The sequence below is a fragment of the Saccostrea cucullata genome, unplaced genomic scaffold, assembly GCF_032062105.1.
Source record: "Saccostrea cucullata isolate Sc308-1 unplaced genomic scaffold, CSIRO_AGI_Scuc_v1 ctg2139, whole genome shotgun sequence".
NCBI classification, from domain to species: Eukaryota; Metazoa; Mollusca; class Bivalvia; order Ostreida; family Ostreidae; genus Saccostrea; species Saccostrea cuccullata.
The window spans coordinates 235,500-256,428 of record NW_026926647.1 but is presented as its reverse complement, the minus strand read 5'-3'; the positions used below and the strand labels follow the sequence as shown (position 1 = coordinate 256,428).

General features: G+C 34.4%; 1 protein-coding gene across 1 annotated transcript; it reads right to left on the bottom strand.

Moving 5' to 3' along the window:
• Nucleotides 1-5,831: 5,831 nt before the first annotated feature.
• On the bottom strand, nt 5,832-17,711 carry LOC134272311 (nuclear receptor coactivator 6-like). Its single transcript, XM_062754559.1, has 3 exons — nt 17,202-17,711; nt 14,010-14,382; nt 5,832-11,846 (listed from the first exon to the last, which is right to left on the bottom strand). The coding sequence occupies exons 1-3, from the start codon at nt 17,352-17,354 to the stop codon at nt 6,247-6,249; spliced, it is 6,126 nt and encodes a 2,041-aa protein (XP_062610543.1). The 5' UTR covers nt 17,355-17,711; the 3' UTR covers nt 5,832-6,246.
• Between the last annotated feature and the right edge of the window lie 3,218 nt (nt 17,712-20,929).

Genomic DNA, 20,929 nt, shown 5'->3' with positions numbered 1-20,929 from the left:
CTTGTTCTTATATAATTTTGATGAAAACAATCAATTATCAAAGATATCTCTGCAAATTTGACATTATCATTTTAAATCAACCCTCGTCTAATGAATCTTAAAGATACGAACAAAAATAGAAAACAGGCGAAAGATCAGGTCAAGACGTGCAAGTTGCCAGTGATTCTTTCACATATTTAAAAGATGACAGTTACTAGGCAATAAAATTCAAAGTCAAATTTGCTCATAATCTGTACAGAATTTAATTTACATTTTGAAAATTTACAGATTGATTGTATATATTTTAATGTCCCTCTCAAGAATTGTGTACTCAGGTGGAGACACCATCACTTGCCGGTGCAGAGCTGCAAATTTTGTCTTATACTAGATACTCACAGGAATTGAGCTTTGAGGGATTTTTTTCGTGCCAGTACCTATACTGCAACACGGGACATCGGTTTCTACGGTCTCATTCGAAGGACAGGTATCCATGTTGCACAGTAAGATGAAAATCCGCGACGTAAAAATTTACAGAGTGGCCCGCATGATCCATTGGTTAATGCGTTTTCTCTTAAAGGCTTGATTTTCACGTCGCAGATTCCAATTGAATGCTTTATGACTCAAAACCTGGTCCCCCGGATAAAACCGTATAAATCGAAGACTTAACAAGTGTCCGTCGCAGCAGGTAATAAATTTAATATGAAAAAGATCTTTTGCCACTCTATAAACCCCTAATTTTGCGGAACAATTCTAAAGTTGCAGCCCTCTATTGGCAAATGTTGACGTTTCATTATTAATGAAAAATTTTTGAAGGGACTGTTAAATTTTCATAATTGATAAATTTTATTTACCTTGTCCCAATCTTCCCTTTCGCTATAAATCCAGCTCTCATCCTCTATATATCTTTCCGGGGTTGTTCTTCTATTCTCATAATTAATTTCGCAGTAATTGGCTCCTTTGTAATAACTTAGAGATTTACAGCGCGTGGTTCTTAAACATTCTTCTACACAGTCTAGTATACTATACTCGATAAAGGAGTTGATCATTTTCCTGTCCAATCTATAACCGTATTTCAATTTAGAATATCCGTCTTGCAAATGTCCCCATACAAGTATATATGCATTAGCAAGGAATATAAAGTTCTCTAAGAATTTCATATTTCCTGCTAGACAATCACATATAAACAGGTATATCAGTCCTTATTTTGTGATGTATGAAATAATCTTTTTTTAAAATTTCGCAAATCATTGTGATAGTCGATTTCTTTCAAAAGGGTGTACAGTATATAATTTCAATGTACCAATGGCTTACGTTTGCTTTATCGATTCATAAACTGACTATGTATAACGTTTCTGTATTTTATTACATTTTTTTAAAATTATATATGAAAATATTCCCGTGTACCTATTGTAGTGCTCTCAGCTCCTATATCACTTTGTACTCTGAAGGAAACAATTAACTTTTACATTATGCATATTAAATAGATTGATGAAATCTTTAACTTTGGTCTCCTGTTCATCAAAATCATAAAGCTATTTTGTTTTTGGGCATGCACTGTTACGGGATACAACATAGCCATGGAAAATAACACGTCGATAAAATGTTTATTTTTTTCATGCCCTGTATTCTGTCGATTTAGCTCATGAATCATTTGACACAACTCGGTTATATATTGATAAACAAATGACTTAACTTTTCCTTATATTAATACACTGCACCCGTAATGAATTTCATTCCAAAGTCAATAAATGCCTAAATCCAAATAATTTTTGCTTAAACCATTTTCACCGATCTAAATCACAAAATAGTGATTGGTAAAATCGTTTTTTCAACATTTAAAGCCACAATTTCCTAAGTTCTATGGTTGATACAGTGACTTTTTAGGAAAAACAATTTATTATTATGTCAAATTCTGACTGACGTTTCTCATACTTACTGTAAGGTCATTTTAAACTAACTGAATTGTCGATAAATTTTCCCGTTATTTTCCGATCATGACAAGGAACACACGGCGGATGTGACCGGTCGACAGGGGATAGTCACTCCTCAATGGCACCTGATCCCACCTTTGATGTTTATGAAGTTCCTGTTTGCTCTTCCCCTACTTTAAATTTTTTAATGCACATTTGAGCTGGTAAACTGTTCATTTATTTCTATATATTTCATTTCTTCCATTATATACACAATACCCTTATCATGCAACATAGTAACAAATAATGAAGTGAGTACTCTACTCTCTTCTATTTTTATTTGTATTGCAATAACGTGTCCATTGAATGACATGATTACAAAAAATTAAAGATGATTGAGATCTGAATTATCTTAAAGGGGAAAAAAGAAAACAAAAAAACATTATCTTATCAGGACATACTATTTACTTCAGAGATAAGGTTATGTTACAATAATTTAATTTTGGTTGTAATACGTCATTTGATTAGATAAAAAATTAATCTAAATTGTATAACCTGGCTATGTCAGAATGACTTACGTCCAAAACGTATAAGACCGCTTGACGTTACCTTTAAAATATGAACAAATTGAAGACGATTTAAGGTAGAAATTGTCTTGTTTTCTATACTTGATTGAAATTAAAGAGGAACACATGATAATGATCTCTTTTTTTCGGAAATTAAGATCTGCAGATAACATTGAAACGGAGAAAATTGGAGAGAGAGAGAGAGAGAGAGAGGGGTGGGGTGGGGGGGGGGTGGGGGGGAGTAGAGCACCGCTTCATTATAAAAAAGGCCGAAATTAAGCATCAGTTATATTCCCGTGACCCTTTAATCTCGTAATAACTTTATCAATGATCTAAACGGATATAAAAGAAGAAAGTAAAGTACTATTAATTTTCCATACAGGAACCCTCACCCTAGAAATTCAAGAGGTACCTTAATCAACAATTAAGAAAGAAATGAAAACCATCGAAGCGCTTCTGAAATTGATTGGCAAAATATTCTTTAGCATAAATGAGTTGAGCTAGCTGGTAAACCCCGATTTTACATGCAATAATAAATTTTATTTCAGACTACCTGATTATTATATTAAACCAAAACACTTTCTACATTCCTCCATGAAAAATCTTGGATCCACCGAGCATAAGTTTTCCACAGGTAGTTTTAAATTGTCATACAGTGATAGTAATTATTCGAATCGCGATCGATAAGAACAATTACTGCGTTGTTTCCTTTCATTGATCTTTGATTTTTTTATCACAATTGATCATTTATTTTTCTAATAAACTATAGGGAACATATTGATGATGATGAATTAATTTTTAATCTGTCATTGATGTTCATGTGTTTAAAGAATGTTGACTAAACTTGTGAATCAATGAGTCCGTACCTTTAAACGCTCTTTCTCCAATAATCAATTGAAGTGTTATTACCCTCTCCTATGGAATTACGTTTCAGTTGTTCCTCATATTAAACACCATTGTTGTATTAGGCTCACTAAACTCTCTCTCTTTTCTCTCTCTCTTTCTCTCTTTCTTTCTCTCTCTCTCTTTTCTATCTCATTTATTTACATATAAATATTGCAATGTACCGAGATTGTTGTTTTAATCATTCAGAAATTCATTCCATCAGAAAATAAACTTCCTCAGAATAAATTGCAGAAAAATATGTATAAAAGTCATTAAAATCGCTATTTTTGTTCACACAGTCAGAGAAATTAATTTCATGTCATAAACAATTTATTTGACAGCCAAGACATTGTTCCGAGTGAATCTTTAAGTTATTTGCATAGGAAAAGAGCTTCGGGCATTATGGGATGACAGATTCAAATATGAAATAAGGGGACCTGTCATACATTACATAAAAAATCCTTTCCTCATCTGTTAATCTATCTTAAGAAAAAGGAGAAGTATTTTTGTTTCCAACAGTTGAAAAAATCATTATATTTATGTATAAGAAAATAAAAGTAGAAGCCTAGAAGGTTGTGAATATGATTTAAAATATTTTTACAGTTTACAATTTTTCCCAAACTTTTAACGTGAGGGGTTATTATTGCAGCCGATGCAAAGACAAATAATGGGACCTCGTCGAACACTGACCGGGAGCCAAAGACAAAAATAATACCTCTAGTCATTGAAAAAAAATCATTTTTGTAGTAGAGCCCTAGGGTCATTTATTTCATATGTATCCTACAATGCCTAAATCGTCTCAGTGTGAGAGATAATTTTCATTAACCGATTAGTAATTTTTTAGCTCTACTGGTCAGAGACCAGAAGAGCTTATGCGATAGTAATGCGTCCGGCGTCCGTCCGTCTGTCTGTCTGTCTGTCCGTCTGTCTGTAAACAATTTTTCAAAATGCTACTCCTCCTACAGTTTTGGTCTGATTTCAGTATAACTTGGCACACAAGTAGACTACACTAAGATACATAATTCTGTGTATCGGTTTTGATTTCGATGAATGGTGTTGCCGTTGTTACTAAAAATAGACATTTCTGTGAAAATCATTCAAAATGCTAATACTCCTACAGTTTTGATCTGAATTCAGTATAACTTGGCACACAAGTAGACTACACTAAGATACATAATTCTGTTTATCGATCGGTTTTTGATTTCGATGAATGGTGTTGCCGTTGTTACTAAAAATAGACATTTCTGTGAAAATCATTCAAAATGCTACTACTCCTACAGTTTTGATGTGAATTATAATATTATAATGAATTATAATATAATTTAGCATGCAAGCAGACTACACTGAGATACATAATTAACAGTTATGTGTTTTTGATTTTGATGATTTATGTTGCCATAGTAATTTAAATTGAAAATTCAGTAAAATTTTATTTAAAGCTACTCCAACAGCTGTAGTCTTATTGCAATCTTCAGGCACGTAGTATCAGGGGGGGCCAGGGGGGCCCGGCCCCCCCCCACTTTTTCTCCCGACATTACCTTTACTATAGAAAATGTATACTGAAAGGAAGGTTGGCCCCCCCCCCCCCCCCCTGTGTACATTTCAGCACAGTGTAGTGTTATAAAGAAAATTTACCCCAAAAAGATAGTTGGTCTTGAAAAAAGTTAGCCACTAGCCCCCCCCCCCCCCCCCCTGTTTATCCCCGTTTTTGATTTCGAAATAGGATTTTCGACTTTGGTTAACTTTTAATATTTGGTTTTTTTTTTTTTTTTTTATTTGCTTGTCAACTTTTTCATGTAAGTAAAAAAAAAATTTCTCAGGTTGGCCCCCCCACTTTCAAAAACGATGCTACGTGCCTGATCTTACCTCAAAAGAGACTTAATCAAAATCATTATTCTGTTTATGGCTTTTGTAAAGTTTTAAGTTTCAACTGCTACTTTTCTTTTCTTTATTATACTGGTAAGTACAAACCAGTATAGAGCAACAGTCTCGACAGAGACTTCTGGTTTTTCTTAAAACTCTGCGAAGCCTAGTTAGCAATGATTCATTTTTAGAATATCATACCTATCGTCTATTTTAGTACTAAGAAAAATTAACATGTCTTGCTTATTAATTTCCTTATATTTCGAAAGAAAGGAATAAAAGAAAAGAATGTCAAAACTGTCATATTTATATGTTTATATTAATCCCTTTGTAACACTTAAGAGTTTCCTAATGCTTGGAAGGGTGTTCTACGGACAACAACGGATTAAAAGGGTTAACTTTTTGACGTAACTTTATTTCAATTTTTATTAAAATATTCATATATAATTCTAAGGTTTCTGTCTGATACGCACAACCAATACATATCATTTCCACATTTATCCATGGTACGTGTTTCTGGTTCCATTTAAAATGAGTTTTATTTTATATAAAGTTTAATAAAGTCTAATCAAGTATAGATCGCTCATAAGAAAATGCGTCAGCTCCTATGAAGAATGAAAATAACAGGTTTATATCATCTTTTACATTTTATATATGAAATCAATAAATATTTACAAACACTAAAACAGCAACAAAATCAACAAGCATTCACACTCACTAACGATTACGTCACGTTCAGTATGACGTCAAAAGACGGAATACATTTTCCAGTAATATTCCAGCCATTTATTTCTAATCTCCACAAGTATAGCACAAATTTTTTTTCCATATCTCAATGAGAAAAATGATTGGATTTTAATTTTAAAAACGAAACATAACTCTTATTTCTTGTTATTTTTGTAATCTCGTATTGTTCGGTTCACTTATCCATTTGGATAACGTGACATCACAGTTCACATATACGATTTCGAAAATTCGAAAAGAGAAACAAGACCACGTTTTCAAAAGATTGTCAATGAATCACAATGAAATAGAGAATGAAATCATGGAGTTCTATTGTATTGGACTACGCTACCACTAGTTGGTTTCTGCGCTGCCTGCCTTATCTGCGGTATTCCAAACGGAGACGATCTAAACCGGAAAAACTGTTCTGGTTGATACCTTTGCGCCTGACGGAAGTTAACCTTAGGCTGTGGTGTTGTTTTTTGCTCAGCTCCCTGTTGCTGTTTTTCTAGCAGCATCTGTTGTTGTTGTTGTTGTTGTTGTTGATGATGTTCTTGTTGCTGAGGATTTTGTTTCTTAATTTGTTTTCTTTGGACAGGAGGATCAACAACCGCCATCTTAGCCGGCGCTTCACGAGGAATTCCTGGCACTGCGGGTACGTTCTGTGAGCCGGGTATCTGTGGATAATTGACTGCTTTAGGCTTTACTTGGGGATGAGCGTTATTCCTAACACTGTTCCGTGATTTTTCCATTTCCATTGGCAGAGGTCCACCACTCATCATGGACTGTTGCGTTTTAATATTTGTGGACTTAACTTCCGGCACTACGGACTGTGGTTGCTTTTCAACAACAAGGTCTCTTCTGTAGTATCCTGGTATTGCTGGGCCCTTTTCGGCAATAGCTTGATTCTGAATGGCGTCTTGATAAATGATCTTAGACTCCGCAGGTGTTGTCCGAACAGACCATAGAACTTCACTATTTTTGATGTCTGGAGTTACCCCTGCCTGGCGGAGAACATTTTGGTAGCTGCCAAGTCTTTGTGCAGGCTGTTCTTTTCCAAGTATTTTTCCAAGATGCGAAAGTTTTGGACTCTCGGATGGACGAAGGCGTTGTTGGGCTCTTTTTACCGAATTTGGATCTAACCTTGACGCCGAAAGACCCCCTGACACAATTCCAAAACCCCGTCTTTGATTGTGATAATGCAGGGGATTGGAATAAACTGTATTTGACTCTTTTGCAGGACTAATGGCATCGACAGGTGCAACATATTCTGCTCGTTTAACAGAGTTCTTCAAACCTTGCTGCGGCTTTTCAATTGCATTTGCTGCTGCAACAACAGTTTTATGACCCCCATTCATTAAAAATGAACTAAATGCATTAGATTTACTGCTGCCCGTTTCAAAAGCTTTCCGACTAAGCGAAGGTTTTTTAATCATCTGAGGTTGATATTGCCCTTTGATTGGTTGAGGTTCCCTTACGATTGGTTTTGGAACACTTTGTAGAGGACTTTGTGGTTCTCTAGCCTGTGGTTGTTGTGGACCTCTTTGGGGTTTAGGACCACTTTTAGCAGTGTTAGATTCAAGCATATTTTTGGACCTTGGATTAGAAACAGGATTAGGTTGTTTCATCTGTGGAGGTGTTGGTGAGGGAACATTCTGATTTACTAAAACTCTGGCTTCCTTAACATTACCCTGATTTGATGTAGGACCTGGTGTTACTCCAATTAAATTAAGATTACCTTTTTGATTAAACCTTTGAGAAAGACTAGATTGTTGTCTTCTAACAAACTGTGGGTTCTGCATAGGAGAGGGATTTTTCCAGCTACTTAACTGAGAGCCAGAAGTCTGTGGGTTTGATAAAGGACGTTGAGGAAACTGTTTTGGCCGAGGATTCTGCTGAGAAATGGTAGATGATCTCGGTCTATTTGGATACGGTATTTGCATATTTCTAGAAAATCTTGAATTGGTCATCCTATTCATGTTATTCTGTGCGAATTGTGGTTGCATTTGGGGACTTTCTGTTGTGTTCTCTGGACGTCCTCTTACTTGTGGTTGCAAAATTACAGGCTGTTGATTATTTTGTACCATTCTTGATTGGAATGACTGCTGATTGTTTCTTTGAGGATATTGTGGATATCGTTGAGGTAATTTACGAGCGAATGTTGGCCGGAACATTCCCTTTCTTTGTGCAGAGAAATATTGTTGTCTAGCACTTATGACTGGTGGGGATCGTGTTGTTGTTGTTGTTGTTTCTGCAGCTAAAATAGCACCTTGTAAGTTACTTTGTGTCATTCCTCTTCCAAGCGCACCCAAACTACCTTGTCGATATTGTGGAGTTGTCGCTGGATTTGGGGTCGTTGGGGTTGGTACGTTAGGTCCACCCCTTCCCAAAGCTGAATTAAAACCACGGAAAGGTGACGAGTTTTGTTGTCCTGATAATGGGAGGTGACGTTGACCCATTAATTCTTTATTGTTTGGAACTGGACGTGGACTACCCGCAAAGGGATTAAATTGACGTGGGGCTTCAGTGGTCTGAACAACGGTCGGAGAAGGAGTTGAAATCGGATTTTGTTGACCTAAAATAACTTGTTGTGGCTGTTGTCCAAGAACAACACCTTGTTGTGGTGATTGATTTTGAGTTGTAGGGGTTTGCATGTTTTGTTGACCTTGAATCGCTAGTTGCTGTGGTTGTTGATTCTTTGGTACGTTGTTCTGCGTCGGAATTACACGACTCGACTGATTTGGAATTATTTCTATCTGAGGAGAGGGTTCTGGACTGGGATCGTGAACTTTGAGAGGTGCACCAACCACATATAATGGATTTTTATTACCTTTAAACCCAGTGTCATATTCCCCAATGTTCAACATTTGATCAGTGCTCTTTGTGCTGGAAGGTGTTTCCATTTTGTCCAAATGTTTGTTTAAATCTGCTTTTGTTTGAAGAACAAACAAGGGTGAATTAATTCCTTTGATGTTGGAACCAGCAATAAGTTTATTTGTCATGATTTTTGTAGGTTTATTTTGAGTTTGACCTTGTGCCGCACTCTGTATTTGTGGGACATTGTTTTGAATTTGTGGTGTCTGTTGTACTTGTGGGGGAGAAGGTGCATTCTGCATTTGTGGAACAGTATTTTGATTTTGTTGTGTCTGTTGTAATTGTTGGGACGGAGATGCATTCTGAATTTGTAGCTGTTGCTGTTGTTGAGGAATATATGAAGGAGGTATAGCATTTTGAGGTTGGTTTGGTTGCTGTCCAAGTCCTGGTGGTGCAATATTTTGGGTTGGCTGAGGTTGTTGCTGTTGAGCGTAGTTTGGGGGATTGACACTCCTGTTTATCTGGGATGGAACACTCTGAACGGCAGATTGTTGGATCTGATTAGGAACAACTGGTGCAGCGGGAGCTTGTACAGAGTTCCATTTCTTAACGATTTGAGAAGAAACTGGTTGTGATGGAGCTATAGCTGGGGCAGGAGTAGAGATTGGCCTTTGAGGAGGACTTGGTGGTGAAGCTTTCGGTTTATTTGATGATGGACTTCCATTTGGGTCGTATACAGTAAGTCCACCAAAAAATTGTCTTGCCACTTTTGGACTCCATCTCATTGCTTGTGGATCGGCGTTCAAACTAAAAGGTTTTTTATTCTTCCTCACCCTGTATGGTGGGTTTCCTGCCTGATTACTTGTCATGGGTGCTGAAGATGGGTAGGGATTTGATTGTTGATTTCCTTGTGCTTGCCAATTCCGGTTCATCCACTGCTGTTGCTGTGGAGGCATTTCTGAAGGTAGTTGTTGTTGAACTCTAGTGTGTATCATTTGGGTTTTTTGAATTCCCTGCGCCGGAGGTCCGTTCATGTTCTGTTGTTGCTGCCATTGCTGTGGTGGATTTTGCTGAATTGAAGGTTGCTTTTCCTGAAACTTGTTCCTAGGTTGCTGCTGTTGTAGTGGATTAATTTGATTTTTTCGAGTTTTTTGGTTCATAGCCTGATTGTTTGAAGTTTGTGTAGGCATTGGCGGTATATTCTGCATTTGGTTGTTCAAATTCATATTTTGATTTGGCGCTTTTTCCAGAGATCGTTGTGGTTGTGAATTGGCTGCTTGTGGTGGTTTATTATTCCATTGTTGGTTTTGTGGCTGATCTTGTCTTCTGATTGATGATTGAGTTGGAGACACTTGCGCATTGTTGAGCCAACCCTGTTGGCTATTTATGCGTTGGATATTTGCTTGTTGAGGTTGTCGGGGTTGTGGATTAAACCACTGTGGATTAGGTTGGACTTTTATCGGAACCTCTGTAGGTGTTCTAATTGGTTGTTTAATGCTTTTGGATGCTGAATTTGATTGCATTGGCCTTTTGTTAAGAACAAAAGACTGTTGTGTCTCTACTGGTTGGGCTCCTCCTTCAGAAGCTGGTTTTTGCCATGATTGTTGATTTGGAACATTATTGTTCCATGTCTGCTGTGGTTTAGGCATGTAGTTAGATTGTGCCATCCACTGTGCGTCCTTGGGAGAAACTGTTGTAGACGGTACATGTTTCTGGTTAGATTTTGGACCTATGCGCTGTCTTTGAACCTCTGGAGCATGCACAAAATCTAAATGGGGAATTTCTTTAAATCCAGCTGGTTGAATGATATTTCTTACAAATTTTGTGTCAGAATTCATTCCTTTAGCTGGACGGTCTATCGAAATTGGAGTGTCTCCCTTAAAGTTGCTTAGAGGTGGTTTTCCTGCAGACACAGAGGGTACAACGTCATTAGTGGGATATAGTCCAGATGAAGGAGGACTTATAGGTCGTCTTCCATTATGAAAAGAGTTCGGATTTGAGGACCTTGGTATCAAACTATCTTGAGAGGATAGAAAACCACCAGTATGCGTCTTTGCTACCATGTCGTTGAACGGTTGTTTGTTCGGATTTTCTGAAGGCATGCTAGAGAGTCCCCCAGATGGTTTATCGAACTGTGAACTGAATGCACCCCCAACAGCATCCATGGAAGGGGATGGCTTTGTGGGCTGTTGGCGTGATTGCGAAAGTGAGTTTCTTTGGTGTTGGCTTTGTTGGAATTTATTATTATTTTGATTCCATCTATGCATGTTCCATTGATTGTTGAAATTACGAGATTGCTGGTAGCGTTGTTGGCGGGCGAAATTTTGATTGCGATGGTTGAACTGATTTTGATGTCGTTGTTGATTATTGTTGTACATAGGTTGATTTTGGTGTTGCTGGTGTTGCTTGTTGGGATACATATGTACTGGTTGGTTTGTCGGTCTTGCATTGTTTTGAATTATGTTCGCTGCTTTGTGTTGTTTATGATGATGGTGGTTAACCTGATTATTTGGAGTTGACTGCTGTTGAGAATGTTGCGTTGGTGTTGGTTTCTGCTGTGACGGCTGTGTTGGTTTGGGATCAGCATTAATAAACGCGGGAGACGGTTCTACCTGATTCTTCTTTGGTTTCTTGGGCCTTGCTTCCTGTGTGAGCTTGAAATTGCTTTTACTTGCCCTGCTAGATAATACTTCAGAATTATGCCTATATAGTGAAGGCCCAGAGTTCTGTTGCTGGCCAAATTGCCGATTTTGATTCCTATGGAGCGCTCTCTGATGTTGAAGTTGGTAGAAATGTTGTTGTCTGCCGTTCAGATGTCTTGGTGGGGTGGGTTTTGGGGCAATTGACTCTACCTTTTTCAGCTCTGTTCTGTATATCTCTGCATCCTTCATCACCGTTGGCTTTTTGGCTGTGGCATGTGCGGCTGCTGCTTTTTTGGCCTGTACTCCGAGCCATTCAACTCTCTTACCCAGGTTAGTTTGATCAGGTTGTTGGTTTTTCCACCCTTGTACCTGTCGCTTTTGTCGGCTTTTTCCTGGGGTTATTTGTATATCTGCGCAATTGCGGATGGTTCGTTTTTCCACACATTCAGGACATTCGTTATTATCTACAAAAGACGAGAAAATATTGAATGAAATACATATCATAGGAACTTATGTTATTTTGCAAACTTTATCGTTTTATAACAATTTTCTAACTTTTTATAAGATAAAAGCAATAAATTCAAACTACAACAATTTAAATTTTTTTTAATCATTCATACTTTTTAATAGCTGAAAAGTGCCAAAAAAAATGTGAATGTATTTGAATTTTTAAAATTCAAAAATATGTCAATCTGTATTTTGATGCATATACATCACAAAAAGTTCATTTTAAGTGTTTATCTACCTTTTAATGCTATTTGCATATACATGAAGATTATAAAAAGTACCAGTTTTTAGTGTTTGACTGCATATTTAAATGATATGTGCATTTACGTTTTAAAAAGTAGCTACTGATTTCGAAAGACGCGCATCTTTGATTTTATCATTCAGTACCTTTTCTTGAATTTTAAAACGTGTAAAAAGTAAATTAATTGCAAGCTGTCTAAATCCAACAGGTCGGCACTGGTGCTCAACTTACATTGGCGCATTTCAGGGAAAGTTTAACTTAGTATTCTTGCCGCATTTTGATGAATGCTATTGTAAAACGTAAATAGGGATGAGCCTAACTTCTGTAATTTAGAAGAGCACGATTCTAATTTCTGAAACATTATGCAAGACGAAATCCGAACAACTGCATTTAAAGTGTCATCTTAAATGTCAAAAATACCCATCATTCAGTTAAAGTTTCATAAAAAATTCAGACATGTATTTTTTTAGAATTGAAATTAATGAATTAAATGAGTACTTGTTATTACCATTTGATTATAATTGACCAGAGATTCAGTATTTCACTAATTAACAAAATATTTGATAGATAGTGGTTGATGTTCAATTCTTCATACTTTACTTTTTTATCCAAAGACCAAAAATCAAATTCTTTGAAAGGTTATATCATGAATAAATTAATCTGAAGATCTCAAACAAAAGAACAACACAAAACAAACCAAAAAAAATGCTTTTCTTAATGGAATATTAGACGGCAAAGCATGATTAAAAAAATAACTAGTTATATATTTATTCCATACAATCATTACCTGGAATATTAGTAGTTTTACCAGATATTGCAAAACATAAATTTAGTTGATGGTAACTTTGACAATGAAAACCCCCGCTCCACAACTCACTATTTTAACCAGTAAACTGAAAGTTGACTAATCACGACCAACGCTTTACGAAACACAATAGTTAAATTCACTAGGTTTTTCTTTCGGTGTAGGTTTAATGAAAAGTAAGAAATTTTTTTTTGTTAGCTAGGATTTTGGGGATAAATATATCCCATAGAAACTAATACAACCATTAAATATTTTTGCAAAAAAAATAAGACCAAAAACTTAAATTAAATTCAACTTAATCAACATTCTGCACACGTTAAAAATTATATCGTCTTTACCGTCATATATGTTTAAATTTTAACGCTTAAAAACTCTCGACAAGATATAAAATTATGCATATCTGTCAAGTTATATAAAATACAAGATTTCCTTAACTAATTAAATTTACTTAATTGGTTTTAAACACGCCTTGAAAAATTGTGGCTCTGTTTTTGTCCTTTTATTGCAGTTCTGTATAATAAAATTTTTTTTAATTCATATGTCACATTTACATGCAACTCGAGAGCTGAATACAAGATTTCATTGTTGAAATACTTTTGTGGAGAAAACCAGTCTATCAGAAGACTATGCATATATTTATCTGAAAATTATTTAATTGGTAAAATGTGAAAAAATACCTAGGTTGAAAATAAAATGGTATTTCAATTTGATTAATTAAAATTCAAAGGTGCATGCCTCCTATGGCACAGACATGTACATGTAATTATGAAAAGAAAGTTGATTTATATTCTACACATAACGTCAATAACATAGGTCTCCATTTTATGTTGGGAGAATGCATGTCCCTAATTTTATAAATGAAGAAATATATCATACGAGTATTAATATCTTTTTTAAGATCTTAAGAAAAGTGTTGCATCCAATTGTATCTAACTGGGGTCCTTACATATAAATGTCTTACATTTTTAATCGTGATGTTCAAATGAGTTGTTGGAATATTTAACCATAACATAAGGCGATTTATATAATAAAAAAGCTATCTTTATGTACAAAATACATTCAAGTGTTATTTACCTTGTATGAATGTCAACTGTAAAACACAATGCTGACAGACAAGCCCAGCCGGAAGTTGAACATGAGCATCAAGGAAACCCTCATGAGATTTCACACGATGACTCGTCTTCTTGGTGTCCGCAAACAGCAGAACATGTTCGTCGAAACAGCTCTGGTGAAGATCTTGTCCCTTTTCTGTGACGTCACATAGCTTGAATTCGATTTCTCCTCCAATTCTTTCTGGGTTTTCAATAGTAAACAGAACAGTACTTCCGGTTCTGTATATTCCTCCCACAATTCCCTGTCCGTATTTGCCGCCATCTTCATGGAGACGTAATCCATCCCAGGGATCCCCGCAAACACCACATTTCCCGCCATTCAAATTCCATTGTCTCTGTGAAAATTAATCATATATATTAATATCATTATTTCTTTGTTTTATTTTGAGATTATTTCATTAAATTCATCTTGCATGAATAAGAGAGCTTGAAGTTTCAAGGACACAAGAAGTGTGAAAAATACATTGTTATAAAGTTATTTCGTTTAACGTGCCTGTAGGTACATGTACGCAAAGGAATTTTAAGACTTAATTACTAAAGACAAAAGCGAATGGGCACAGTACAAATGTAATACTTAGTTTAATATGTATATATTTGAATATTTTCACATATATATTTTATTCGCGAAAACAGATTGTACATTAAATCTTCACCTCTTAAATTTTTACTCGCTCTGTCCTTGTCACATGCAAAGTTATTTAAGGTACATTGTTACTCTGATAACAGGGACAACTTTGAATAACATAAATGTTTCACATTCCTTCATAGATTTGTCAAGTAAAATTCTTTCTTTTCTTTTTTATTTTGCAACGCAAGATTTGATAAAATTCTTTGCATTTTACATATATTATTTTTATCTAATATAAATCAACAATGTTAAAGCAACATTTTATACTTATGAGCAGATGGTTCACGAACCTTAAGTCACATTTCTGACGTTGGAATTAGAAGTTGTACTCAAATTTTAGCAAAAATTTTGGGTTTGGTAGAGGAAGTGTTTTTTTTTTCCTTCTAAATTCTCGAGATAACCTTCTTAAAGCAATAAATCAGTAAATTCAGAATTGATTATTGTGATTTGTTAAATATTTATAAATGACAAGGACTCGTAAATTTCTATAATTAAGGTGAAATCAATCACCGACGTGTCAGAATGATAACATTTCTACATATTATGAATAAAATACAATTCCTTTTCTGCACGCACCTGACATGTGGAGAAAATTTTATTAAGTTTTTGAAACCACAGAGTGTCGTTAGAATTCAGTGCATGTCTAATAATACAGACTTTAACGAAATTGTTCAAGATTGATTGTTGAAGTCAAAGTACTTTCGCCTGACATACATTTTATATATAAAGAACTTGGGCGAACATGGCGTGTGATATACCCCAACTTCAAATGTGTATGATGGAATTACTTCTTAAATGGAATTTTGTTTACAAAACAATTCTATGATTCTAATTGAAATATTCACTTTTTTGACAAACCAAATGCACACGACATGTCCATCCACCTTGTTTTTAGACATATTACCTTAACTGTACCTAAGAAATTTTAAAAGAGTGTAACATACTCCTATGAGGGAGAGAGGGAGAGTGGGGAATTACTAAGAAGAAAAGTATTTCTCTTAACATTTTTTCTCTACAATTGCTTTGAAAACGTGTCCATTTTGTATGGGAGAAAAAAGCTGTATTTTTGTAATTAAAAACTACGTTAAGCGGGATTTTCTTCCGTTGGGCGGATAAGAGTTATCTTCTTCACTTCTTTTGTCAGTGTGATAATTAATGGCAGCATTTGTACCAGGCCCATTAACGATATATTTCCTTGTGATATAAATTATAAATATGTATTTCAATCGCTTCAGGTGTTTCTTTTAAACAGATGTAAAAAGAGTTGCATTATGTAGAGACTATTTTTTTCCTGATTTATTTCACTTGTTCTGTATTAACTCATGTCTTCCAAAATATTTGGGTTGTCTTTTAAACGTTTTTTGAAAAAGTTTATGAATATAACATTTATTTTATTAGAAATAAATTCACTCTCTGGTTTGATTTTTGATTAATTATTTTATCATACTTGTATCCTTAACCACAAGTAACCGTACAGTGCGAGTGATGTGGTTAAGGTGAATTATATTAAGATCAGTTAATACAAAAGAAAACTATTCATAAAATACTCTTTAGATAATGATTTGTGACAAAGGGTTTCCTTATATAAATAATAAATAGATTGAAATGCTGAAAGGGCGATGGCTACGTATACATGCGAAACGTAGAAGGTATATTTTTCGTTGGCAATTTATATTCAGCACGTCAAAACCAAATTATGTTAAGAATTATGAGTCAGTAAATTAATATAAAATAATTAAAGCACTTCAGATCACGTCTTTAACTTTCTTAATTGCATTAATTGGATTTATTCAGCAGGTTAATACGACATAAGCATATTAACGACAATGAAGTATTTCAATGTTTATTGTAGTTTGAAAGCCTTATTATTTTCCTAAAATAACGATGATAAAGGACCTGACAGTGTAGCAATTAATTAATTAATTTTATTCCCTTTTGATTCGTGTTAATTCAATTAATAAACTATAATTGATGACATTTATTCAACATAACTTTGTCACTTGTCTATAAAGAAACATATTTCTATTTATCCTCAACATTTAATCTGTCAAATTTATACTATTTTGTACAGTAATTACCAGTTCTTTTAAACAAACATCGTAAAAAGGAAGTTAACTACTGTACAATGGGATTTAGGGGAAACATTTTTTAACTATAAATCACATCAGTTTCTTCATATACCATTAGACATTTTTTTCGTGTTGTCTATTTCAAAATCTGATAAGTACTCAATACGTAATAATTTTTATAACAATTCCAATTTTTTCAGATCTCTTCACTATATATATGACAGAGCTTGGAATTTTACTATCAGACAAAGTCTTTTGTTAAGATTCACAGAAAGTACCAGTTATTTGAAAATTTGTCAGTTGTTTTCTCCGATTTCTGACAGTGACTGAAAAAAGTATACTGGTAGATATAAAATCTATTCAACCTCATATATTTCTCTCAGATAACTCAGATTCACTGCTACAAAAGACCTGATTTAAGTGAGCCTCTCTCTGACAAGCACAATTAACAACTTACATCTATTCCTCCACAATCAAGAACTGAGCCGCCATTGTCCAAGAGGGATGAGTAAGTCCAGAGGGCATTCCGGGGTGTCGGATCAAAGAGGCGTGCCGAATGTATCCGAAGAGCAAAACAAGTCCATATCAAGAATACCACAAAACGAAACATTGTAAATGTAAACTGTGGTTTTATCCAAAACACTTGTGTAAAATATCCAACAGTTGCGTAAATAACTTTAAAACAAAATTTTTCCTCTTATAATACTAATATGAGAATATATATATTTTTATAGTGATTTAAGGTGTGACCATAATTCCTTCTCTAAAACAGAAGAAAAAAATGTATTTGTTCGATGAAATTAAGTAATAAGTTCTTCCATGTTTCACACACAAAAAGAACCGTCAAAATTGTCAAATTTCTTCAATAGCAATAGAGCCCTGGCCGACTACACCCAACAATTTCACGAAACTGAAAATAATGAGCGTGTACTTCGGAAACTAGCCTCGAAACAACCTCTTGTTTAAGGTAAACGAAATAATGAAGTCGGGAAGCCTCGCGCGGCAATTAGCGGTTAATTAATATGCATAAAGATATACGTCAGAGTTCCGTATCTGCAAAAAGAAATTTACGGTGTCATAAGTGTCACGCATAGAAATTTAAATCGGGTCTGGAATAAAAAGAAGCCCCGAGGCTGGAATGAGAATGTGTAATGATCAAAACATCTCAATCACATATCTTATTTCTACCAGAGAACATTTTTGTTGTTCTAGCATCACATGAAATCGTATCATAAAACTAAATCTTAAAAAAAATAGAGCTCTTTCGTTTGGGGAGATAGAAAAGATTTTTGAAATGGCGCGACCCACCTAGAGCCTCATTTTTTTTCTCGCCGGAAACTTGTGGTATTATTATCTGCAACAGGTTTAGTGAAGGCAATTAATTATACTTGTGACTGCAAGATAACCAAGCTCCTCTGTAAGCTTCAGAACGAGGAAACACGAAAACATGTGTCAAACAAGAGACTGAATTGACAATTAGCAAATATTTTATATGAAATGAATGTGACAGGTGAATATCTGTTTTGATTCTAATATTGATGTTGTTTTATAAGATGGTAATTAAAATATTTGTGATTGTTTTTTTTTCTTTTATTGTGGCATGTGGTTTTGGTTTGACATTAAATCATATACAACTGTACGACTTTTCTCTATATTCTTCATAACTTGATTGAAAATATCAAAACATTTTTTTCGCCCAAGAAATAAATTTCAAATTTATTTGTCCTTCAAATTAAGTTAGGGGAAGCAAAAGAATGTATTGATGATACCTGATAACCGATACATTTAATTCTTATGAAATACATAACCCATACGTATTCTATATAAAAAAAAATTAACAACCCCACTGAACCTATATATAAGGAACGCTTACAAAAATACTTTAATACTGCCTTTACTATCAAATTCAAGATGGTGATTGAGCCAACATTTTGCGTAAATTTAACGTCTATATTCAGCGTAATTTTCGTCCGATATTGGAATCAAATGAAAGTATATGTACCTAGCGCGCTTCATGAAATATGCCTACGTGACAAGTTTGTGTGATTCACACACCAATAACTCACACAAAACTTAAAAACAATCACTAAGTATACACCTACGTTTTTCTTGATATCAATTTTACTCATTTATTAAAAGTAAACAGAGGTTAAAGAAAGTTTCTCAAATGCACTAACCATTAAAAAGTTATGATAAATGTTAATTTCTTTAAATGTGGGACATACCTAAAATCCATGTCAAGGGGCCAAAATAAGTGTATCAAAGGGAAGACCTTGTCTTAAGAATCATACATATTAAATACGAAAAACCCTTGTATCACCTTTGCCAAAAGCTATGGCTAAATTGATTTAAAAGTAGTGAAACTCAAATTCAAGCCCAGATGTCAACATTTTTGGTATCCGAAGGAAGGCCTTGTAAAATAGAATACTCCTGTGAAATATGCAGGCTCTAGTTTTCGTTTAAAAAGGTCTACCCAAGGTTAAAATTTGTTAAAATTGGGTCAAACTCAAAAGTCAAGGTTAAAACGATAAACATATTTATATATATATCATGGAATAGTCTTATCACAGTATGCACATGTACACTTGTGAAACATACACGTAAGACCCCAGCTTCTTCGATTCTAAAGTCAAAACAAAGGCTTAACAATTGATATGAAGCAAGGCAGCCTAATGAAGAACCAAAGATAGGATATATTTGCTATTAAGCTTATTCTATTGACTATAGACTTTGTGAAATGCCATCTTCAAACAATATTGTTGAAATCGCTTTCATGGTTACAAGCAGTCTCGTTTAAATTCACGTTTAAAGTCTTAATTTCCATGGTTGATACACTTACATTGTCAGCAAATACAATTAGTCATTATGTCAAATGTTGACTGTCGTTTTTTATAAACAATTGCTACATGTAGCCCATTATACACACACTGAATTGTCAACGGATTTTTCCGTTAGTTTTCGATCATGACCGGTCGGCAGGAGATCCTCACTCCTACCTGGCACCTAATCCCACCTCTGATGTTTTGAAGGTCCATGATTTCTCAGCTCTTATTCTGTATAATTTAATGGACTTTTGAGCTTGAGCACTGTTCGTTATTTCCATATCTTCGTGAACCAGTGGTCCAGATACATGCTAAGATTAAAAATGTTTTCGTATAGAGAGCATCCTCTGTGGTATCGAATAGGTTTGGAGACAAGAGCAACATCGGCAGTTGATAGTACCTCAATGTTTTTACTTTTACTAGGAAATCAAGGAATTTTACCATTGATTTTAGATTGAAATAAATTTAATGTTTTCAAATCCATGCGCGTGTTCATTAAATATTTAAAATGGAATTTAGACTTTAACATTCAAATCCTATAACCACATTTCACAGCAATTTAATTCAAAGATTTAAGATTTAAAAGAAATCTCGAAAATGTATCGGAGAAAAGTTTCAAAGTACATTCTATATAAAAAATATGAAAATCTTTTCTTAGTTAACTATAGTTAGCAAAGGTTGAACTAAGGTATATTATAGTTAGCTATAATAACAATGTAGTTTTGGTATACTCAGCAATGTTTAACCACTATGATTCAGGTTTAAATCTTATTTTTTACAGGCCATAATCTATATTAAGAAGATAGAAAAATCAATTACAATCACTTTTCATCACCTGGGGCAATTCAAATCAAATGTTAATGTAATATGTCAATTATTATCTTTCTTAAAATTCATCTTTTAAACTAAGAGGTGAAAGTAAGAGGTGATATAAGTAACTTCTGTATAGAATTTCATTTTATCCTGCAATACATGACACAAATGAGAAGGACTTTATGTTACCTTGTTACACAAACGAGGAATATTCAATGCAACCTCGTCTCCTCTTTGCCCCTTAATAAACAAACATTATACATATTACGTAGAACGTCTGCATTTCTTAGTGTCAGTTTTTTAACAGTTCTTTTATTGGACATCAGTGAAGCAAAGTAGTCAGAAAACAAAAAAAAAGATGAAAGTTTATATTAGCAGTTAGTAAAAAATGTGAGAGATAGATTTAAGGAAAATAAAATAAAAACAGTCTTAAATTTAAATTAAAGAAAATTTTATGAACATCCTAGAAAAAAAAACGTAATATACAAACGTTGGTTTGGATACAAAAATATATATGAAATATATGCAATGCAATGAGAAGCAGTGTGTA